The 24,519-nt window shown below is 36.9% G+C and overlaps 4 protein-coding genes across 5 annotated transcripts; 2 read left to right on the top strand and 2 right to left on the bottom strand.

Moving 5' to 3' along the window:
- Positions 1 to 290: 290 nt before the first annotated feature.
- Positions 291 to 3,986, top strand: LOC107048587 (zinc finger CCCH domain-containing protein 15 homolog). Its single transcript, XM_015271817.1, has 5 exons — positions 291 to 471; positions 577 to 778; positions 1,408 to 1,649; positions 2,132 to 2,711; positions 3,551 to 3,986. The coding sequence occupies exons 1-5, from the start codon at positions 403 to 405 to the stop codon at positions 3,661 to 3,663; spliced, it is 1,206 nt and encodes a 401-aa protein (XP_015127303.1). The 5' UTR covers positions 291 to 402; the 3' UTR covers positions 3,664 to 3,986.
- Positions 3,987 to 6,392: 2,406 nt separating this feature from the next.
- On the top strand, positions 6,393 to 12,036 carry LOC107048653 (ATP-binding cassette sub-family B member 10, mitochondrial). Its single transcript, XM_015271947.1, has 4 exons — positions 6,393 to 7,298; positions 8,173 to 8,559; positions 9,802 to 10,523; positions 11,657 to 12,036. Exons 1-4 carry the CDS (start codon positions 6,722 to 6,724, stop codon positions 11,915 to 11,917), a joined length of 1,947 nt encoding a protein of 648 aa, XP_015127433.1. The 5' UTR covers positions 6,393 to 6,721; the 3' UTR covers positions 11,918 to 12,036.
- Positions 12,037 to 14,366: 2,330 nt separating this feature from the next.
- On the bottom strand, positions 14,367 to 16,630 carry LOC107048654 (serine/threonine-protein phosphatase 4 regulatory subunit 2). The gene has a single exon (XM_015271948.2). It carries the CDS (start codon positions 16,425 to 16,427, stop codon positions 14,574 to 14,576), a length of 1,854 nt encoding a protein of 617 aa, XP_015127434.1. The 5' UTR covers positions 16,428 to 16,630; the 3' UTR covers positions 14,367 to 14,573.
- Positions 16,631 to 18,171: 1,541 nt separating this feature from the next.
- On the bottom strand, positions 18,172 to 24,232 carry LOC107048646 (transmembrane protein 18). Of its 2 annotated transcripts, none has more exons than XM_015271933.1 (5): positions 23,989 to 24,232; positions 20,799 to 20,916; positions 20,667 to 20,721; positions 20,504 to 20,597; positions 18,172 to 19,241 (listed from the first exon to the last, which is right to left on the bottom strand). In XM_015271933.1, the coding sequence occupies exons 1-5, from the start codon at positions 24,049 to 24,051 to the stop codon at positions 19,113 to 19,115; spliced, it is 459 nt and encodes a 152-aa protein (XP_015127419.1). In that variant the 5' UTR covers positions 24,052 to 24,232; the 3' UTR covers positions 18,172 to 19,112. The 2 variants fall into 2 exon arrangements, with proteins under 2 accessions (XP_015127419.1, XP_015127418.1); XM_015271932.1 differs by lacking the exon at positions 23,989 to 24,232 and adding an exon at positions 23,451 to 23,935.
- Positions 24,233 to 24,519: the final 287 nt, after the last annotated feature.

Raw genomic sequence — 24,519 nt, 5'->3', positions numbered from 1 at the left:
AATATTATCAGTAATCACCTGAGGAGTCCGACGCGTTCTTGTTTTACGAAAAATCACGGCGCACTAGTCTCGTTTCGTATTAAACAATGTTTTCGTGTTGTAACACGAAGCGGATACCCAATTATTACACAATCATATTGTTGAATATTCTGGATCCCAACCATTCGTTTACATCTCCAAAAGATTGAGTCGGACGCAACAACTACCGCCATCACTCAGCAGGGACCGTCTCTCCTCCCAGAATTCCAACGTCAGATGGCGGAAGACTTCACTTTTACAAATTTCCAGTCTCAATTGCAGAAATTGAAGTTACGAGAAATGGTTTTTCGTTCTCTAGCTGAGAAAGGTTATCCCAATTGAGTCGATTAATTTATCAATTTCTGGAGGAGAAACAGCATCAAGATGCCACCGAAGAAGGCACCCGCGCCGAGCAAGAAGACGGAGATCAAGAAGAAGGAGAAGGTTATCGAGGTATGACGATCGCTGTGGAATTATTCCGTGCACATGTGCCTAACGAACATTCCAATATTGATGACATATATGACGTTGCACTGACGTTAATTCATCAATTTTCAGGATAAAACCTTCGGTCTGAAGAATAAAAAAGGAGCGAAACAGCAGAAGTTCATTCAGCAAGTGGAAAAACAGGTGAAGCCTGGGGCTCCACGGAAGGGAGATGATCCTCTTAATAAGAAACTTGAGAAGGAGAAGAAGCTGCAGGAGGCGAAGGAACTGGCACTGCTTTTCAAACCAGTTCAAAGCCAGAAAGTTGAAAAAGGTGATTATTCGAAGATAATTCATGATTTGAAAAATGAGTGGTGACATATATTATAATTGCAGATTTGTTCTAGAAATGCTTTAGAAAAAATAGAATATTTTTAATTTTATTAAAATTTAATTAATCAACTGAATTTGATTATAACTCTATTTTTTAAAATTTAATTTTCATTCGATTTAGAAAGAAAAAAAATCATGAAATTTCTGATTTTACTGATTATTTCCTCATCTGAATGTCAACCAATAAGTTCAACAGTGAAATAGGTAATGAGACATTTTTGTAGAAAATTCCTTGTTCACAGAAAATTTCTCTTCACATGTTATCCTAAAATATTTCACAAAGATCAGATAATTAAATGTGTAAATGAAGCATTTTTTGGATTGTAATTTATTTAAAAAACAAATCATTGTTTTTGAGAAAATGTCAGAAGAATTTTATGCAGTGAAATTGTGCTCTAAAATGTCTTATTACTGAGATATTTTAATCTAAATCAGTCCTAGTAATGATCGACTTTAGGTTAAAAACTCTTAACATTCATTTTTTTAAAAATCATTCACTCCTGAAATAACTGCCTCATTACAAAAGATAACTTTGATAATTTCAAATGGTTTCTGTTTGTTGTACTATAGGTACTGATCCAAAGTCAGTGGTATGCGCCTTCTTCAAACAGGGCCAGTGTTCCAAAGGCGACAAGTGCAAATTCTCCCACGATCTAACGATCGAACGAAAAGCTGAGAAACGTTCTCTCTATTGTGATATGCGAGATGACGACAAGGAAGCTGACACTATGGATAAGTGGGATGAGGAGAAGTTGGCTGAGGTCGTGGAGAAGAAGCATGGAAGCGGTGGAAATCGACCCACAACTGATATCGTAAGTTTCATCATCAATTCATTAAAAAAAAATCCAATCATTTCCAAGATCTGTTGAAACATTTCTCACATTTTCCTACAATTTATCAACACATTAAAAAATTTCCTACAATAAATTATCAGAGTTTCACGTTTAAAATCACAGAACTAATTTCAAGAATGATTTACTACTTTAGTAATTAGCAATCACTTTAAGGAGAAACTAATATGAGATTTCTCATGCATTGAAGATCGATTACATATGTCTAAATACGAAAAATTAGTGCAAAAAAATTGATTGTTTATTGTTCGTTTACCCCCTCAAAATATGATAATTTATTGTAGGAATTTTTCTTCATGTTTTGATAAATTATAGAAAAATATTTGAATATTTCCCCTTAAGAGAATTAAGTTGAGGAATTAAATTGACCTTCTCGCTGATATTCCATGAGGCAAGTGGACATGATATGGAACAATTAATTTGCCATCATTACTCCTTTTCAGATCTGTAAGCACTTCCTAGCAGCTGTAGAACAATCCAAATACGGTTGGTTCTGGGAATGTCCCTCAGGTCAAAAATGCATATACCGTCATGCCCTTCCCCCGGGTTTCGTCCTCAAGAAAGACAAGAAACAAGCCGACAAGAAGGACGAGATTTCCCTGGAGGATTTGATCGAGAAAGAAAGAACCAATCTCGGCCCCAACCAGACGAGAATAACCCTGGAGACGTTCTTAGCCTGGAAAAAACGTAAACTAACCGAGAAAAAGGAGAAGGCGATCAAGGACGAGGAGAAAAAGAGGAGTGATTACAAAGCTGGACGGCAGGTGGGTATATCCGGACGTGAGATGTTCTCGTTCAACCCTGAACTGGCGGCTGGGGATGGAATCGACGATGGGGATGAGGCCATTGACAGTTATCAGTTCCATGAGGACGATGAGGAGGGAGAGAAGATTGAGTATCGCGAGCTGGATATGGAGAGACTGGCTATGGAGGCCAGTGAATTGGACACCACGGGGATCACTATTGCTCAGGAGGACAGACTCAAGGGGTCCAAGGGGCCTGAAGTTAATGGAGATGCTTCTGGTAATTTTTACTCATTTTCTTTTAAGTTGCAAAGATTTTATTTTATACCTAAGAAAAATAAATTTCAATTTGAGACTTACGATATCAAATTGAGATTGATGGAAGTCTTAAATTGAGACTTTCGGAAATCTTTCAGAAGCCTAAACTTTCATTTATTTATTTATTTATTTATTTATTTATTGCTGTATACAGACCCAATAGCCCAGAGGCCAATTATGGGATCAGAAGAATGGATTAAATATTTACAGTATACCAGTTGCAAGAATAAATCTAAAATATGTAAATCAAAGTGTGAATGATAAGATGAGTTATGGAGACGTTGAGATGAAAAATTTAGAAAAGTCGGCTGTAACATATGACATTTGTGGACAGAGAGACTCATATATAAAATTTAGATTCTCAAGTCTTGAATTGAGACTTGAAAATCTCTAGTTGATCCTTTCGAAAGTCTCAAGTTAAGATCTTTGAAATCTCAAAATAATGCAAAATATAAAAATAATGCATGTATGAATGCCTTGTCTACTTATGGATTTGGCAAAAAATGTTACACTTTTGCTAATTAATTATTCATTAACGACCTGTGGTTCAAACTTCTGTTGCAAAAAAAATAAAATCATTTATGTAGCTCCACAACTTGAGGTTGAATTTTTTTAAAATCATGCAAGTGCCCCATTCGTTTCAGAGTCAAGAGAAAATATCAAGAAACTTTAATTTATACAAAGGCTAGTAGACCAAAATGCCTGAATGACTCATTGAATTGTCAATCTCCATTTTGCCTCATCCCTGATGAATAATTGATAATAATTCAATGAGTGATAATTGAAAAATTTTATTTGCAGTGACTGTAGTAGGAGAGGGTGCAGCAGCCCTGGCAATAAACGAGAACCTCTTCACCGAGGACGACCTTGAGGGCTTGGAGGAAGAACTGGGGGACCTGGACATGGAGGAGTGATCCAGACCTCCCGTCAGCCAATCTCCTCCCAACTGAGTCCTATTACGTGCATCCAGATAATCTACTGCCCGAATACTCCCAATTGTGGTTTAACATCACGATAACCTCCATTCCCGTGGATCAATGAATTAAACCCGTTAATGAAATTTTATCTTCTCTCATTCTGTTAAAAAGATTGTGAATCAACGATTAATTTTCGTGTACGAGAACTTCAAATCTGCTATTTAAAGTGACGTGAAAAAATTGTGAATTAATTGATGTTCCATTATCTTCGTTCAATCACATTTGATGGGGTAAAATAAACGAGAAATATTAATTTTCAACATGTTTCATGTTCTTTAATGTAATAAAACTATTAGTTTCAGAGATATTTGACGACGAATCTACTCATTTGCAGAATTTGAAGAGAATGAACTCTTGCTCATTTATTTTTTCATTGAAATCCTTTCCAACGCTTGTAGTTGAACATCAAAGGTTTTATTCTATTGCATTTTGCGATGATTTTATTCTTCAAACTTTGGAAATTTTAGTTTTATTCAATATTTCGAGCTGTCAGGAAACATTTTTGTTTATATGTCGAATGATGAATGTTGAATTACCTACCTTCCTTCAATATTGCACTCAGAGTTAAATTTAATTCGTCATTTAAAACTGTTAAAAACTATTTCTTGAATCTCAAGTGATTCAACGATAAATGTTCAATTGCCTTCTTTCAATCTTGAGAAATCGACGATGAAATTGTCACTTCAACAAAGCAAAAATAAATAACAAACATGAATTTTCATCACTGCATTCAAACTCTATTTTAACATAGTCAATATGTTTTATGTTATTCGCCTTTCTTTAGTTTCAGAGACATTTTTTTATGTTAAAGGATTCATTTTCATGAAATTACAAATTTTGAACTCTTAATTTCGTAGATATCTCCAGAACTAATAGATTTAAATGAAAATATCATAGCACCTTTTATTGTAGCCCATGAAATTCTCTACAAAAATTGTCTTTTGACATTTTTCTGTGAATCCACTATTGTAGAAGATTATGAAGTACACTCCAGATTAATTTTCATCACATAAAAAAGAGGAGAATGTACAAGTCCTTTGCCTATTTATATTTTCGTTGAAATCCTTTTCAAAATTTGCAGTTAATCATCAGAGATCAATCAATAGGGACTTCAATCACATTTTGCACTAATTTTATTGTTTCAACTTTTAAAGTTGTTACAATGATATTAATATTGCACTCGGAGTTAAATTTTATTCCTCGTTTCAAGCTGTCTAAATCTAAAGTGATCCAACGATAAATAAAAGAATTAAAAATTCTTTCAATCTTGAGAAATCGACGATGAAATTGTCACTTCAACAAAGCAAAAATAAATAACAAACATGAATTTTCATCACTGCATTCAAACTCTATTTTAACATAGTCAATATGTTTTATGTTATTCGCCTTTCTTTAGTTTCAGAGACATTTTTTTATGTTAAAGGATTCATTTTCATGAAATTACAAATTTTGAACTCTTAATTTCGTAGATATCTCCAGAACTAATAGATTTAAATGAAAATATCATAGCACCTTTTATTGTAGCCCATGAAATTCTCTACAAAAATTGTCTTTTGACATTTTTCTGTGAATCCACTATTGTAGGAGATTATGAAGTACACTCCAGATTAATTTTCATCACATAAAAAAGAGGAGAATGTACAAGTCCTTTGCCTATTTATATTTTCGTTGAAATCCTTTTCAAAATTTGCAGTTAATCATCAGAGATCAATCAATAGGGACTTCAATCACATTTTGCACTAATTTTATTGTTTCAACTTTTAAAGTTGTTACAATGATATTAATATTGCACTCGGAGTTAAATTTTATTCCTCGTTTCAAGCTGTCTAAATCTAAAGTGATCCAACGATAAATAAAAGAATTAAAAATTCTTTCAATCTTGAGAAATCGACGATGAAATTGTCACTTCAACAAAGCAAAAATAAATAACAAACATGAATTTTCATCACTGCATTCAAACTCTATTTTAACATAGTCAATATGTTTTATGTTATTCGCCTTTCTTTAGTTTCAGAGACATTTTTTTATGTTAAAGGATTCATTTTCATGAAATTACAAATTTTGAACTCTTAATTTCGTAGATATCTCCAGAACTAATAGATTTAAATGAAAATATCATAGCACCTTTTATTGTAGCCCATGAAATTCTCTACAAAAATTGTCTTTTGACATTTTTCTGTGAATCCATTATTGTAGGAGATTATGAAGTATACTCCAGATTAATTTTCATCACATAAAAAAGAAGAGAATGTATAAGTCTTTGCCTATTTATATTTTCGTTGAAATCCTTTTCAAAATTTGCAGTTAATCATCAGAGCTCAATCAATAGGGACTTCAATCACATTTTGCACTAATTTTATTGTTTCAACTTTTAAAGTTGTTACAATGATATTAATATTGCACTCGGAGTTAAATTTTATTCCTCGTTTCAAGCTGTCTAAATCTAAAGTGATCCAACAATAAATGTTCAATTACCTTAAGTTAATAAAAGAATTAAAAATTCTTTCAATCTTGAGAAATCGACTATGAAATTGTCACTTGAACAATACAAAAATAAACAACAAGCATCACTGCATTCAAAATCTCTATTTACATACCCACAACCTGCTGCATGTCATTGGCTCCAAAAATCAGCTGTTCAGTTACGGTACTCAACATAGCAGGTACGCAATTCTGGCACAGTGTGTGTCGTGAGCACTCCCTAACCTATTCACCAAAAAGAAATTACCTAACACTCTCCAACTAAACTCTCTTAAATTTACCCCCATAATGACAGTCGTCAATAAAAAAATATCATAATCCAAAAATCATCGACGACTTCGCCCAAAACCACGTGAGCCCACTCCAAATGAAAATAAAAACAAAAAAAAATGGAGGTAATGCTGATACATTTTTAATTGTTCTCTGATTCCTTCGTGACACGAGGGTTTTCGCTACATGACGAGTGGAAAATCGATGAGAATTCTATGAAGAAATTGCGAAGAAGGAGGAGAACATGACGATGCTGGTGAAATTGATGACATCTGGGGGCATTTTTAACCCCACGAGATTAACAATAACTCGAAAATGTGTCTTTCACTCTTGGAGATGTGGGAATCGGTCGAGCCCTGGGGTTCTGAGGGCCAAGAGCTTCCTGACGGGGCTGAGGTTCAGGACGATTGAGGCGGTGAAAGGGGGTAATGTTGTGGACAAGGCCCAGAAGAAGTCCGAGCTGAAGAGACTATTCTCCCTGGCGAAACCAGAGAAGTGGAAGCTGACTGGGGCAATTTGCCTCTTATTCGTCTCCTCGACTGTTACTATGGCCATGCCATTCTGCCTGGGGAAGGTCATTGATGTCATTTATACTGAGGACAAGGAGGAGACCAGGGAGAACCTGAACAAGTTGAGTCTGGGGCTGTTGACTGTCTTCATTGTTGGGGGCATCTGCAATTTTGGGAGGATTTATTTCATGAGCACTTCGGGGCACAGGATCACTCAGGCCCTGAGGAAGAAGGCCTATTCGGCGATTTTAAGCCAGGAAACTGCCATGTTCGATAAGGTCAGCACTGGAGAACTTGTGGGACGGTTGACAGGTATTTCTCATTATTTTTTAAAGCCGAAGAGTTGTTGTGGAGTGAATTTATTGTTTTGGGATAATTTTGCAATTAAATTAATATTATTATTTATTGTTTTGGGGTTTTGGAGTTACCAGAACTGTCAAGAGCCCTTTTTTAGCCCCAAAAAGTCTCTTAAACCCCTTCCCCCCGATTCTCAGGTGTCGAAGAGCTAATATTATGTTAAATTTATTAATCATTTCAAATAAATTAGGCTTCTGGGGGTCGAAACAATTTCCATTATATTGATTTATAAGAAAACAATATTCAAAAAAGGACTGATTTGTTGAAAAAATGAATTCAATGAATTTGCATATCTTCAAAGTCCAATTCATCAATTTTTATATTAATAAAATATAATAAAAATTTTACTTTTACATTGATATATAATAATAATACTTTTATATATAATAAAAAATTAATCTTCATATCATCCTGCACATATTTTTCGAACGTTAAGTTCTATAAATTTCCCATGCAGATACACTTGTCTGTTATTAAAGTGTCGACATCATCCCGTGCACATGTTTCAAACCTGTAGCTTCACCAAAACCATCATAAGCCCTCTTTTACCCTCACAAAAATTCATTAGTTATTTAAACAAAGGCTTCTGAGACCCCAAACAATTACCATTATTGATTTATGAGAAAACAATATTCAAACAGTATTCAAAATAATATTCAAAAAATGAATTCCAACGAATTTACATACCTTCAAAGTCCAATTCATCTGATAAAAAACTCATCTTCATATCATGGTGTCGTCACCGAACCCATCAAGAGCCTTTTTCACTCCCTAAAAGTCCTCTCAACCTCTTCCCCCCGAATATTCACCACTCACCCTTGATTCCCAGGTGACGCACAATTAGTCTCCTCAGCAGTGACCAGCAACATCTCAGACGGTCTCCGCTCCTCAATAATGACAGCAGCGGGAGTCTCCATGATGTTCTACGTCTCCCCCCAGCTTGCCTTCGTGGGTCTGGCAATGGTCCCCCCGATCGTGGGCCTGGCGATAGTCTACGGTCGCTTCATCAAAAAAATCTCAAAAGAAGTCCAGAACAGCCTGGCTGTCCTCAACACCACAGCCGAGGAGCGCATCAGCAACATCAGAACGGTGAAGGCCTTCGCCCAAGAGTCCACAGAAATCACAAGATACAGTAAGAAACTCGAGGACTTGCTGTCCCTCTGTTACTCCGAGAGCTGGTACAGAGGAGTCTTCTTCGGACTCACTGGCTTTTCAGGTATTATAATTTATATTTTATTTGTAATTCCTAACAGCGTTGCTCCAAGAATTCCTTTTCCTTACATTCAATTCTTCCTTGGAATTCTCTAAAAAATACCGACCAATTTCCTCAATAATTCGAAATTTTTGAGAAATTTTCGAGAAGACTTCAAAATTTTTCCAAATTTATTGATGACGACGGTGAGGATAATGGAAATGGTTTTTTATTTTTCCAATTTCTTTAAAGTATTCAAAAAAACCCAGAATAATCGAGAATTTTCTAGACACCCCAGAATATTCTTAAAATTTATTAAAAATTTGAGAATTTTTAATAATTTTTTTTGAGAAGTTCTAGATTTTTCCAAAAAATATTTCTCATAAAATAGAATTCATCCACAAATATCTTGTTGCTCAGGTACAGGATTGCTACCATGTCATCATTATTATTCTTTTCAAAGTTTTTTATTTCTCTAATTTTTTACGATTTGGTTTTTAAGATTTATTCCCTTTCGTTCCCTTTCGTCACAAGACAGTCAATATATTTTTGCTAGTAAATTAGCAATTTTCTTCCGAATGAAATTTCTATGACGATGTATTTTAAATTGAATCAAATGATTCAGTGAATTTAACATTGCCCCAACGTTAATATTTTTTACCTTTCCCTGATGATCAAACTCAGTTAAGATGGCATTGGGAAGAATATTTTAAATCACAAAATTGTTTCAAAATTGTTCAATCCAATTTTGGATTGATTTAAACAATTATTTTTTTCCTTATCGTCGGAAAATAGTCGGTCAAACGATGGTCTAAAAATTGCATATTCGACCTCCTGAAGCCAAAATTGTTTATCTTGATCCAAAAAACTGAAAATCTTGAATTTGACGAATAGAATGCTTCGATTCGGAAGCAAAAATAGCTAAAAATTCAGTTTAGAGTTTTTCTATCGACGAAATCTTCAAAAGTGTCCTCACTACGCAATTCTCAATCGATTGACTCCAATTTTGGTTCACAGATACATAATATGCCCACAACTCCACAAGCATAAATAAATGAGCTTATTTGGGGATTCTATTTTGTCAATTTGTTGAATTTTTCTCTCAAAACGACTTTTTCAATTTATTATTACCTTAAAATTCTTAGGTGAAAAAAATTAAAAAATAGAAATATTCAACTATATCTTGAATCATATAAAAAAAGTATCAACTACATCACAAATCATTGAAATAGAAAAGTATTCAATTACGCCCATCAACATTCCCAGGCTACGTGATAATCCTCTCAGTCCTCTACTACGGAGGAGTCATGCTGGCAGACTCAGCAATAACCGTGGGAAACCTATCAGCGTTTTTGCTGTACGCCGGATACACAGGGATTTCCATCAACGGAATTTCCAATTTCTACACTGAATTGAATAGAGCTCTGGGGGCCAGCTCCAGACTCTTCGAGTTCATCGATCGTCAGCCCAGAATTCCCATCTCCGGTGGAGTAATCCTGGATCATCCTCTCTCGGGGGAGATCTCCTTCAGTCACATTGACTTCACGTACCCCACGAGGGAGGGCTGTTGGATCCTGAAGGATTTTTCTCTTCATTTGAAGAGTTCGTCGATCAATGCAATCGTGGGGCCTTCGGGCTCTGGGAAATCCACGATTGCTCTTCTACTCCTGAGGCTGTATGACCCGAACTCGGGGCGGGTGATGCTGGATGGACATGACCTGAGGGAGTTGGACCCCGTCTGGGTGAAGAGGCAGATTGGCTTCGTTTCCCAGGAGCCTGTGCTGTTCTCGGGGAGTATTAGGGAGAATATCAGCTACGGCAGGGAAGAAGCCAGTGAGGAGGAGATTTTGGAGGCTGCCAGGCTGGCTAATGTCCTGGAGTTCACTCAGAGGATGACGAAGGGATTGGATACTGTGGTGGGGGAGAGGGGAATCACACTGAGTGGGGGACAGAGACAACGAGTTGCTATTGCACGAGCTCTTATCAAGGTGGGTATATAGGCACTCAGAAATTGTAAGGTAGAAAAATTTAAAGTACTAAATTAAATTGGTAGTTGATGCCATTTCATTGTGCCCTTTTTCCTGTCAGAATTCGATATCCCTTTTTTCAATTTATTGTTTGTGATCTTTGTCATTGGAAAAAGCAATACGACCGATGAGAATCATGTCCCAATTTATGAGCTGTTTAATTTTCATATTACAATAAATGACGTGCTCATGTTCTAATTTCTATGTGAACTGAATGGGATTTTAAGTTGAATTACAATTCAATTCCTTCTAGAACACACTTTAAAGTGTGAATTTCTGAAAGTCAGTGTTTGTCGATACTCTGGGAAATTGTTGATACTCTGATTTTGATATTAGACTTTTCTAATTAGAATTTTCGACGTTTTTTTCTTCGATTTTGTAGTGAAGAAAAAAAAATACAACGAACAAAGCCTCCAGAATAAATCGGATAGAAAAATGGAAATCTACTGACTTTTGCCAAGAGATTATTATCGTAGGAAATGTCTCTCTCCATAAAAAAATCTTTAAACATTTTCCTGCAATTTTACATGTTTCTTCGATATTTGAAAAATAATCTGCATGAATTTCCTGCCCTTATACGTCTTTAATAATAACTTTAATTGATAAGCATTCAGTTGTATTAGATTATGTTCAATTCCATGTTGTTTAATTTATTGAAACATTCATTGAAATTATCCATGCTTGAATAAATTCAATTGTATTTCCTGATTTCTCCTCTTCAGAATCTAAAAATCTGGATATTACTCTTCCAATTACAATTTTCCAAGTTTTTTTTTCTTCAATTTTGCAGTGAAGAAAAAATAATACAACGAATAAAACCTCCAAAAGATTGTTTTCGTAAGAAATGCTTGTCGATAAAAAAATCTCTAGATATTTTTCGGGAAATCTACATGTTCTTTCGATATTAAAAAAATAATCTGCATAAATAGAAAAAACAAACATTGAATGTTTCCTGTTCTGATACGTCTTTAATAATAACTTTAATTGATGATCATTCAGTTGTATTATGAATGTTCAATTCCATATTGTTTAATTTATTGAAATTATCCATGCTTGAATAAAATCAATTGTATTCCCTCCGTTCTCCTCTCCAGAATCCGAAAATCTTGATATTAGACGAAGCAACAAGTGCCCTAGATGCAGAGAGTGAGAGCTACGTCCAAGAGGCCCTGGAGCGTGCGACACAAGGGCGAACAGTTCTAACCATAGCCCACAGACTGAGCACAATAAAAAATGCTGATAACATTGCAGTTCTCGATCAGGGAAAAGTCGCAGAGACTGGAACCTACAACGAGCTGATGCAGATTGAAGATGGCATATTCAAACGATTAGTGAAACACCAGACATTCAGTTGAGTGTTCAAGTACCTTCATGACATGTTGAATATTTAAGGTTGTTGGAGAATTGTAAATTTTGTTTATAAATGAGGTATGAGGTATAACAGTTTATTATTAAAAATGAAATTTCATTGAAATGAGAGATACGTGTTTTTTTTATCATAATTAGTTGCATATATTTTGCTATAAAATAATATACACAGCTATCTTAAATTATTCATACCTTTAGTCCTACAATCTTTTCATTTTCGTGTATTTTTCTTCAATTCCAACTTAACTCTAGGGTGAATGTGTACCACGTCACAAATGGCTGTTGGCGATTTTATTCTCATGTCCATTTTCCTCATTCTTTCGATACACCCTTTCATACGTATGACGATTCTCTATTCCATGCACAACGATGTCAATTGATGAACGAAATATTAAATTAAAAGTTGATTATTTCCTAAAGAAACGAGAATCACTATTGAGTCTTGTTAATTATGGAATTATCTCGGTGATGAGTGGTTCTAGGGGAAAATGTCTCGAGATACTTTTTGTAGAGAATTTCCTCAGCTACAAAAAAGGTATTCTGACATTTTTCTCTAAAACCACTCGTTTTCGAGAAAATTGCAAAAATCAACAATGCTGTCACATTTGGCTGATTATCTTTACAATGAAACCATCAATCATTACCAATTGATTATCCCTGATAAATCCAGAATAATCCCATGACATGAATCGAAAAATTTCATTGAATTCACTCATTTGTCCATTCACATCAGTTAAATATTCTCATTTTAATGACGAGTAGGCAGTGTTGTTCATATTTACGTTTCGCCAGAATACAAATTTACATTATCATTATAATTAAGGGAGAGGGGGTCTATTGATATCTCGATTACTCGTATGAAAAATTGTACCAAAATAATTCAAAGATATATCCATATATTATCATAAGTATCAACGTTTGAACATTTACGAAGTTCATGAAGAAAATTGGCATGGTACATTGGGATACTGTTTCCTCCTCACAAGTCTTCATCTGCCTTCAATTTGTAATTTACATTTCATCGTGGTTCATTATCTCAGTTATTGGAGCGCTTGTCAAATTAATCATTGTTCAGAGAAATAATTCCCAATACATCTAATCGAAAAGAAAAACGACTAATTAAATAATTGATTCAATGGAGAAGTGGTGAAATGTAGAGTTGATTTTTTGTGGAGAATTTCAGTAGCTACTGGGAGTTCTGATGACATTTTTTATAATCAATCCTTTTCCGAGGTCAATTTACAATTAGACATTTTTCAGAAAAATTGATTTTTTACTGACAATTTCTCGTGGTGATGGGAAATTTTATCGGAGGAACTGTCAGTTTTCTTTCATTTATTACGTACAAAATTATCTCAATAATTAGCGGTTTAGGAGAGCACACGAAGAGATATTGTTTGTTTGAAGTAATTCATCTACGAAATAGGTCTCTTGCCATTTTTACAAAATGAATCATTAGTTTTCGAGATGAATCCACAGTTGACGACATTTATTATAGAACTCTTGATTTTTCTAATTGGATATTCAATCATCTGAATGAGTGATTTCAGGGAAAATATCGAAATCTTATTGAGAATTTATTTTTTATTCAAAAGTAACATGTCTTGATATTTTTTCTCAAAATCGCTCCTGGTGAAGCAAATAACATAATTGCCAAGATTAATAGACTTTTCCTTGAATTCCTGCCACAGTTGACGAAATTCATTATAGAACACTTGATTTTGTGATTTTTCTGATTCGATATTTAATTATTTCAATGAGTGTTAAATAAAAAAAAAATCTCAAAAAATGGAATTTATTTTTCCTTCGAAAGCAATATCTCTCAAAGACATATTGTTTGCTTGAAATTAATTTATCCATAAGATTCTTTGATATTTCAATGAGTGATTTTGGGGAAAAATGTAGAAATCTCCATATTAGAAATTTACTTTTCATTCAAAAGCAGCATGTCTTGACATTTTTTCTCAAAATTGCTCCTTATGAAGGAAATAACATAGATACCAAGATTAATGGACTTTTCCATTTAATGGAATTCCGCCTACAGTTGACGAAATTTATTACAGACCCCCTGATTATGTGATTTTTCGAAGTGGATATTCAATCATCTCAACGAGTGATTTCAACAAGAAATGTCACAATCTCCTTCTTCTTGGAAATTTGTTTTTCTCTCAAAAGCATCTTCACTTTTCCCAAAATCCCTTCTTATGAAGGAAATAACTACCAACATTAGTGGACTCTCCTTCTCTTCACTTCCTCATCAAACAGCGAATCAAAAAATCTCAATAATCAATGACCCCAAAAAACCGCAAGAAACACTTCTCGTAGAAAATTTTCTCACCTCGAAAAGAAGTCCCTCAGCATTTCCCCCTAAAACCCTCATATTCAAGATGATCAAACAATCCAGTACGACCTGACGTAACTCGACAAAATCCCCATCAAACAACCCAATTACCCCCCCCCCCCTAAAATTCTACCACTTCCCCCCAAAAACACACAAATCATGACAATGACCTCACCCACATACAAGACAATAAATTCCTTCAACGAAAGATCCTCCAAGTCACTAATTCCCCCAGAAAACGAGAATTTAAGTCATCGAAAAAGCGAGAATGACATTTCCACGAATAATATCAGTTTGGTACATTAACTCTTCAGTTGTTCCCCGCACTCCTCCTCCATGGGTTCGTCCTGCTGTACAACAGGTGTGGCATCCTCACTGTCGACCTCCATGGACTCAGCAGGCTCCTTCTCCATGCTCTCCTCCTGAGGCCCCTCAGCAATGGAGACCTCGTCCACAGGTGTCTGCTGCTCACACAGCTCCTCCACATCGAGAGGGCTCTCCTTACTCGTGGGGACGACACTCGAGGGGATGACAGTCTCACTAGCCCCAGCAATGCCCTCCTCGACAGGGCTTTTGGCTTCGATAATCTCAGCTATCGAGGTCTCCTCAGCCCTGTCAACAGGAATCTCCTCCTTCGGTTCCTCCACAATGGGAATGGGGTCTGGCACCAAAGTGCTTCCACCCTTGGCATCATCGTCCATGGCTTCCTGGATGACAACGCCCCCAGTCTCCTCAGCCCTCTCCTCAGGCTCCTCCTGGGGAGGCTCCTCTATAATAGGTTTCGCCTCCTGCTCAGCCTCACTGGGACTCTCCTCCTTTTTACTAGGATCAACAGCTGCCTCTGTGGAGTCTGTGGTTTTGTCCTGGTACTCTGGAAGCTCCTGGAAGTCCGTCTCAATGACCTCGTCCTCTCGTTCTGCCTCAGGCTCAGCTTGAGGCTCAGGTTCAGGAGTGGGCTCCCCTGGAGCCTCTGGTTCTGCAACAGCTGCAGTTGTCTCCTTGATCTCCTCACTTTTCTCTCCCTCCCCAGCCCCCTCAGACGCCCCCGGGGGCTCGGAAGCTTCCTTCGTCTCTGGAGACGCTGACCTCGTCTCCGAGGACTCTGAAACAGCCACAGAGTCTATCACTGGGCTCTCATCGTCCAGCCTGGCTCGCTTCTCAACAATTGGATCGTCAATGGACAAGTCTGGCTGACGATGAGCACTGAAATTTACCTTACTCTCCTCCCCAGCTTTACGTGCATCCCCAGGCTTCTCAGCCCCCTCACAAATCTTGTCATCCCCCTTCTCCTCGACCTTCTCACTCTTCCCAAAATCCCTAGACTGAAACGTCAGTTTTCTCGAGTTACTCAACTCACTGTCATCACTCTCCGAGTCCAAACTGGGCTGAGAGCTAGTATCCTCATTCATAATAGCTTCTGGAACGTCTCCAACAATACCAGATACATCAGGCACATTTTGGGGATTACTACACATCGTTGGCTCGTGGTGAGTCGAGTTTAATGTACCTGTTGATGTCTCACTAGTGATGAAGTTATTTACGTCTGTACGAGTCTCCTGCTTCTCCTGTATCACAGCCTCCTCACTGGTCTTGGGGGATTTTGTTTCGTCCTCGGGGACGTCTGCTGTGCAGTCCTTCACCCAGGACTCCATCTCCACCTCGTGGTGGGTTGCTGGACTCTCGTCGTCCATTGAACCGTTTATCATGCTGTCGCCATTCTCACTTCGACGTGCTGCTGGCCCTGGCTCGCGTGTCGACACCACCAGGATGTTCTTCTCAATTGCTCGCATGAATTTGTCCACTCGGTTGTACTCCTTCCTCGGGGATGTCAGGAGCTCGCAGATTCGCTGGACTGTGAAGGGGGCATTGGCAAAGGACTCCAGGAGCTCCAGGAGATTGCCCTTCATGCTGTCGTAGTTGAACTGCTCGATGTTGGGGCTTGCTGCCAGGTCCAATGTGGGACAGCTCTCGTAGAAGTCAGTCATCACGCGGACGAGCTTCTCGCGGAACAGGGGCTTTATCAGGGACCACTGGTACACTGGGTCACCTGTTTTGGCCACGAAACACAGGTAGTCCTCCAGCTCACGCGGGATCTCGGATGGACGAAGCTTCTGGAACTCGTCCAGGGCTTGGAGCACCTCCTCGGGGTTTTCCATTTTTTGTGTGCACTGGGGGAAGGGGCTTGGGGTTCGCGATTTTCACGGGGGAAATCACCTGCCACCGATTCGAGGGGTGGAGGGCTAGTGCGAGAGTCGACCTGAGGCGAGGTGTTTGGTGGGGTTATTTTTAGGGTGGCTGATTGATGGTTATGATGGTGACGAGTTTACGGGGTGGTTTGTGATCACTGAGGAACGCAAACATACACCGGGGGCCAGCCGCCAATGCGTGGGGAGGGGGCACTGCGAAGTGGGTCATCTGACGCAGGGGCGCCAACTGAGCGGCAGTGGCGGGACGTTTGAAAGGCGAGTGATGACGGCGGGGTTTGGAGGGGAGCGGATTTTTGGGGAAGGATTCACCGGCGGGGGNGAGGGGAAAGGGGCGAAAGGACACTGAGGTTGAGGTTTTGCTTCCGAATGGAAGATTTGTAGTCGTTCACATTTAAGTTTTGGATTTTGACGTGGATACGTCTATGGTTTCAATATGGGGGGTCAGTTTGGAAAACGGTCCTTATGTGCAGCGCCATCTATCGGAGTTCTAGAAAATTCTAGACATTTCGAGGCAAGTTGAGAAGTTTCTTGGAACTGCGAATAAATTTAAGGAGTTTCTGGAAATTTCTGGGAAATTCAGGACGTTCCTGGAAAATTCGAGAGAATTCAAAGAGTTTCCAGAAAATTCGAGGGAATGCAAGGAGTTTCTAGGAAATTCGAGAAAGAAGGAAAGACCATGGACGTATCAACGTTCAATTACAGCTGTATCGAAGATACAGCGTTCATCGAACGCTTTTCGTTCATCGAACTGAAAAATCTCCAGACAAATAATAAAAAATTCTGGTAAATATTGATATTTAAGAATATATTTATGAAAAAGGATATATTTGTATTTGATTGAAAATTTCGAATTTTTCATGAATTCCCCTGAAAGTGAGCTTTCTGACGGTTTCTTCCAATGTGATGTTCCAAAATTAATTGCTTCAACAGTTTTCTACATGATTTCAATTTCACTCTTTAATAATTGTGTTTCAATCTTCCCCATTCTATAAAATATAAAAATGAATAACAAAAATTTTATGCATAAATATTTTTTATTTATTTCACAATAAAAAAGGCAAGAATATTGAATTAACACAACGAAAAAAACAAAATTCGTGTATACATAATTTTTTTTTTCAGCAAGCATGGCTTGGTAATTACAATATTCCTCTTCACTTGCATCAATTCGATAAGAAAAATCAGAGGAAGACGAACAATAATTCGTTGTTAAAGTGAGGACGTATCCCCGGGTACTTTACTAATCCTAATAAAATAGCAGGTGATGATTTTGTATCCTTCTCCTTCATTATGTTAAATGATTAAAATCTGCGGTATTAGTAAGTACGCTGAACACTCTTGTGTCCCAATAGTTCGATTCTTCTCTACTTATGACCACGTTTGTTCTGGTAGAATGGAAAAGCCGCAGGAATGCGTTGGAACACATGCACTTGATTCAGGAGTGAAGTGGTAATACGTAACAGATCTCTCGATTCTTCACAATTTATCAAATATTTTTTTATTGAGTATTAAGTTATCTCAGTGATGAGTTTTTTCAGGAGGAATTTTTCCCCGAAAATCACTCGGTCCTAAGATAAATTAATAATTGGAGAAATTCATCATAAAATTATTCTCTTTTTTTTACAGTTTTTGTTGTTGAATAGGAAATGTCACTTTTCTTTCTAGAGAATTAGATTTGCTACAAAAAAAAATCTTTTCACATTTTCTCGTAAAATCACCTGTTCTTGAGATAAATGTACAATTAAGAGTTCTTTTCAAACTATTCATGTTAAATATTAAATTAGCTCGTTAAAGAGAAGTCTCAGAAAGGAATGACAGAAGGCTTTCTGATATATTTTCATAACAGCTTTCGTTCTTGAGATATCTTCATATTTAACATTTTTATTTTTTGATATCGCATCAAAGAATTACACAACTGTCTCGATAGTCGGTCATTTAAATTGGCAACATCGCATTTTTCTAAATAATTAGATTTCCTACAAAAAAGATCTCACATTTCACAATTGGAGGATTTCTTTTTCATGTTAAATATTAAAATATCTCGATGACGAGTGGTTCTAAAAGAAACTATGAAGATATTTTTGTTAATTAATTGAATTTCCTACAAAAAAAATTCTTCCACATTCCTCCCTAGGGCCTCTACAACATAAATCCATGTATATGATTAAAATGCTGAATTTTCCTCACAACGTTTGACAACTTCACTTCAAAATCCCAAAATTTGGAGAACAAAATTTGAAAAAATCACATTCAGAGATTTTGACTACTCGAAATAAGACGAGCTCGACGTTTTGATTATCATACAAATATTATGCAACAATAGGCTTTTTAAAAAATGTACAAACATCATATACAGTCTAATAGTGCCGATTGATTAATAATTAATAAGTCACATAGTTTTCCTCATCTACCAATCGCCTTCACTCACTTCTCGATAAAAAAAGGGAGGAAAAAATCTGCAATCCTGGTGAACTCCTTTTTTACTGAAAACTCTTGACAACCAGACGAGAATTAACGCTCAAAGTCCCATCGAAACGATGATCTATCTCGTCCACTTACGTTAGTATTCAACACTTAATCGTAGAAATCGTTATTCTTGTAAATGAACATGACTAGATTTTGCGATGATGATTTTCACTCTGCCTTTGGCTTGAGTTTCGGTGTTGTCGTGTCACTTTCACCCTGTCGATTTTTCGCCTGTTGACGCAATTGTGCCCTCTTCAAACTAGTCATTAATTGACTGGATTGGTATAGCCAACTTGCCTGCAAGTATCGCAGAATTTTAATAATATTTTCATTGACACTTCGTCGTGAGATGCCACAAATGACGTAAAATGTTTCTTTTAGTTCATGTTTATTGATGAGAGGAAGTTTTTAGGTACTCGGTGAATGGGTAAGAGGGGTGAAAAAACTGAAATCGTCGGTGATTTCCTGTTTGTTACTGTTGCCATTTTAATTGTTACTCTGTTAATAATTAGAAATGGAAGTTTTTTCATGTTTAGGGAGAAATAGAGGATTAAATGGAAAATCTAAACGTCTGATCTTGTGAATGGCTTCAAAATTAATGAGTTTAGAGTCAAATGTCAAATGATTTTTGTTAATAAATCATGAAATTCTTCATGTGTTTTGATATTCTTGCAGATGGATTCGGAAATAATTCTGAAATTAATAAGATTATGAAAGACATGGCAAAAGAACTTTTGAAATAAAACCTGTAATCGTCGGTTATTTCCTGCTAATTATTGTTGCCATTTCAATGTTTATTCTGGTGATAATTAGAACGGGAAGTTTTTTCATGTTTAGGGAGAAAGAGAGGATTAAACGTAAAATCTAAACGTCTGATCTTGTGAATGGCTTAAAAATTAATGAGTTTAGAGTCAAATGTCAGGTGATTTTTGTCAACAAATAATGAAATTCTCTCCAAAAAATTTTTTTTATAATCTGTCTGGTGTAATTCATCATCAACTGGTTTTGAAAATGACTCTAGAAGTAGCGAATTTATAAAAAAAATGTCAAACCAATTTTATTATATACAGATTATGAAATTCTGTCAAAAAAGTCTTTCGACATTTTGTAGATGTATAGAAGATTCGAGTGCAGCTGCATTCGGAAATACCTCTCCAATGAGTAACATTGTAAAAGAAATGGCGAAAAAACGTTTTTCTAAATTATGAAATTCTCTAAAAAGAAAATCTGTTGCCATTTTTTATGCATAAAAAACTCAGGTGCAGCTTCTCTCTGAAATAGCTTCAAAAGCAGTGACTTTATAGAAAAAACTGTCAGATTTCTCCTTCCATTACGAAATATTCCGTCTGTTCATCACAGAAATTGAAGTAATTTGAAAACTTGAATAATTTTTAAGTATTTTAATAAATAAATAGAATAAATAATTCATAACATTTTTTATAAAAAAATATCTTCTATATATAGAATTAGCAGATTGATATATTTTACTCTGAGACTTCCTCCTCGACTCCCTCCCCCACGAACAAATTATCATGATTACTCAATCAAGTTTCACTTACCACCATTATCATACAATTCATCAATATCGGCACGGAAAATACGATGGATATAAATAGACCCTTAGAATCGAAATACTGTTGCCTCGAGAAGACCCTGCAATGGAAAAAACCAAAAATAAAATCCTCCAACTTTGAAAAATTCCCAAACATTGTTTATCAGTACCTCCAATTACTCGCGGCCACTTCATTGATACTCTCCGAGAAGTAGACGAGCAAAACTGAAACCACCAGAACATAACGATAACGTGAAATCTTATCTCATAGTATCTCGCAACATAGAAAATCATCAACTCACGTAGTACGAGGAATAACAATATTTGGAAGTTGGCGTGATTTCGTGTCATTAAGGCAGTCATGGTAACCGCAACGTGAAAGACGAGGAGGAGCGCTAGCCATGGGTCCCTCCATTCAATCTGAAAAATAAAACACATTTTTATTCCAGAAAACAATTTTTGTCAATGCCATATAAAATTTAACAGGACATCGGCAATTAGTCGGCAAATTGTCGACACACTGTTTGCTGGGATAGTTCGAGAGATCCCCCAAAAATTCAAAACAAGATAAAACTAATTCGAAAATTACAATCAATTTTTTGTTTTTTTAACATTAAGACACAAGAAAATAATTTCCTTATAAAAAACCATCGCCCGAGGGGCTTCACCACCGCCGAGGGGCCCTCCGAATTCTATTTTTGTTCTTGTTTTCTGATGATATCGATTTTTGGTAAAATTCTAAATATGGAAGGATTTGTTAGAATTTCGAACTAAAACAAGTGGAAAAATGCTTTCGTCACTACATAGTCCATACATTTTTGCTAATAAATCAGCAATTTGCTTCCGAATGGAATTTCTATGACGACGTATTTAAAATTGAATTCAATGATTCACTGAATTCAACATTGCCCCAACGTTGGCAGCAGGGATGGTCATCAATCATTGGATTCTTCAATATTAAGAGAAATTGAAAAATCTCTCTATATTATAAAAATCCAAATCAAGTTTTGGTAATAAAAATTTGGTACTCAAAATTAAGTCATAAGAGTTGAAATAAAGGTCACGAGGGTCAAAATAAGGGTCGCGAGGGTTAGATTAAGGGTTACAAGGGTCGGATTAAGGGTCACGAGAGCCAAAATATGTTCAGATTAGGGCGAGGATCAGATTAGGGGTTATAAGGATAGAATAAGGGCCCAAATAGGGCCCACTAGGGACATATAATCATCGAAATTGAAAAATCTCTCTATATTATAAAAATCCAAATCAAGTTTTGGTAATAAAAATTAGGTACTCAAAATTAAGTCATAAGAGCTGAAATAAAAGTCACGAGGGTCAAAATAAGGGTCATGAGGTTCAGAATAGGGGTCATGAGGGTCAGATTAAGGGTCGCGAGGGTTAGATTAAGGGTCACAAGGGTCGGATTAAGGGTCACGAGAGTCAAAATAGGTTCAGATTAGGGCGAGGATCAGATTAGGGGTCATAAGGATAGAATAAGGGCCCAAATAGGGCCCACTAGGGACATATAATCATCGAAATTGAAAAATCTCTCTATATTATAAAAATCCAAATCAAGTTTTGGTAATAAAAATTAGGTACTCAAAATTAAGTCATAAGAGCTGAAATAAAAGTCACGAGGGTCAAAATAAGGGTCATGAGGTTCAGAATAGGGGTCATGAGGGTCAGATTAAGGGTCGCGAGGGTTAGATTAAGGGTCACAAGGGTCGGATTAAGGGTCACGAGAGCCAAAATATGTTCAGATTAGGGCGAGGATCAGATTAGGGGTCATAAGGATAGAATAAGGGCCCAAATAGGGCCCACTAGGGACATATAATCATCGAAATTGAAAAATCTCTCTATATTATAAAAATCCAAATCAAGTTTTGGTAATAAAAATTAGGTACTCAAAATTAAGTCATAAGAGCTGAAATAAAAGTCACGAGGGTCAAAATAAGGGTCATGAGGTTCAGAATAGGGGTCATGAGGGTCAGATTAAGGGTCGCGAGGGTTAGATTAAGGGTCACAAGGGTCGGATTAAGGGTCACGAGAGTCAAAATAGGTTCAGATTAGGGCGAGGATCAGATTAGGGGTTATAAGGATAGAATAAGGGCCCAAATAGGGCCCACTAGGGACATATAATCATCGAAATTGAAAAATCTCTCTATATTATAAAAATCCAAATCAAGTTTTGGTAATAAAAATTAGGTACTCAAAATTAAGTCATAAGAGCTGAAATAAAAGTCACGAGGGTCAAAATAAGGGTCATGAGGTTCAGAATAGGGGTCATGAGGGTCAGATTAAGGGTCGCGAGGGTTAGATTAAGGGTCACAAGGGTCGGATTAAGGGTCACGAGAGCCAAAATATGTTCAGATTAGGGGTTATAAGGATAGAATAAGGGCCCAAATAGGGCTCACAGGGGTCAGATTAAGGGTCGCGAGGGTTAGATTAAGGGTCACAAGAGTCGGATTAAGGGTCACGAGAGCCAAAATAGATTCAGATTAGGGCGAGAATCAGATTAGGGGTCATAAGGATAGAATAATGGCCCAAATATGGCTCACAGGGGTCAGATTAAGGGTCACAAGATTAAGGATCCGATCGAGGGTCCAAATAAGGGTAACAAGGGTCAGAATAAGGATCATGGGGATCATACGTAGGTCATATATGATAGTTGGCGAGCGGAGCGAGCACGGAGTGTAGCAATAAAATAATTGATAATGTAAATTTCCGGTTAAAGATGAATTAAATAACTGCCACTATGGGGCTGTCAATTGTCCCTTGATTCGATACCGACTTTTTCCTATGAACAAATATCCATACAAAAACAGTAGCACGATATTTCATAGAATTAGCGCAAAAAGAAATTAAACTTTTCAATAGAATTCTCATAGAAATTCAATAGAATTTTTTGGAGCCTTCGTTCATACGTAAAATTAAATAAACAAAGACGTGTAATCCACCTGATCGCACTCCCCATCTCTCTCCGCAAACATCGAATCCTCCAATAATCTCGCGCATTGTATCATCACAATTGCGCCTATTTGATTAAAAATCCTCTACAGTCATGCTGACGTCAACAAACCAGTGGCTCAATCCACAATGAATCAAGACTAAGAATAAAAAAAATCCAATTGCCTCCCCCGCTATGAAGAGTTAATTGCGAAGGAAACGTGACAATAGGCCGCCCCGCTGGGGTTCCACCACGTACACAAAACCACTTGAACACCTGAGGAAGACCCGAGTGTGCGTCGTGTCATCGCACAAACACATGTCATCAGCCACTCGATCAAAAGATCCAGAATCTAATTAATCCGCACTTAATGATCACCCCGCTAATTCAATTCGCAGTCATTGCGGAGGGATTTGAACCGACTAATCCCCGGTTCTCCTCACAAAAACAAACGTTTTTCATCCACAACATAACCTACAATCGCTCCCAATGCAATATTCATCGGGTGATTGCGTCGCGAAAATTGTTTATGAGGTCTTAGAACTTACGCTCTGAAGAAAGGGCCAGATTCCGTCTATCGTATCTGTCGCGGGGCTCTCGGATTTCGACATATTTGTGGCCGGAGTTGTGACAGAGTTTTGCGGGTATGCACAGCGAACACATCAGAACGCGCCGTCGCTCATTGCTTCACACGGTCACACGGATTCTTTCCAATAAATGGGGGGATTTTTTTCCTACTGCAATCGCACGGCGGAGGTGTTTCACGCGCTACAATTGTTACTGATGTTGCAGAATAATGCGCACGTGCGTTTTTTTGCACTGGAGGGAGATTTTGAGTTGAAGTTTTACCTATTGTTGATAATCAAAGGGGGAGGGGGCATAGGAAAGCCGCTATATTTATGAATTTTTCGTTTGACATTTTAAAAATATCACATCCAATTGGGAAACCATGTTTTAGGAATTCATAGAATTGCTACTGCAATTTTACAGAATAAAGTATTTTTATAAAATAGAATTTTCATACAGGGAAAAGTCGCTACATTTATGAATTTTTTGTAACATTTTTGAAAAACACATTC

Source organism: Diachasma alloeum, unplaced genomic scaffold (genome assembly GCF_001412515.2).
Source record: "Diachasma alloeum isolate Michigan unplaced genomic scaffold, Dall2.0 Dall_scaffold_00195, whole genome shotgun sequence".
In the NCBI taxonomy this organism is placed as follows: Eukaryota; Metazoa; Arthropoda; class Insecta; order Hymenoptera; family Braconidae; genus Diachasma; species Diachasma alloeum.
The sequence above is the reverse complement of the archived record's forward strand: the minus strand, read 5'-3'. Positions and strand labels throughout refer to the sequence as shown.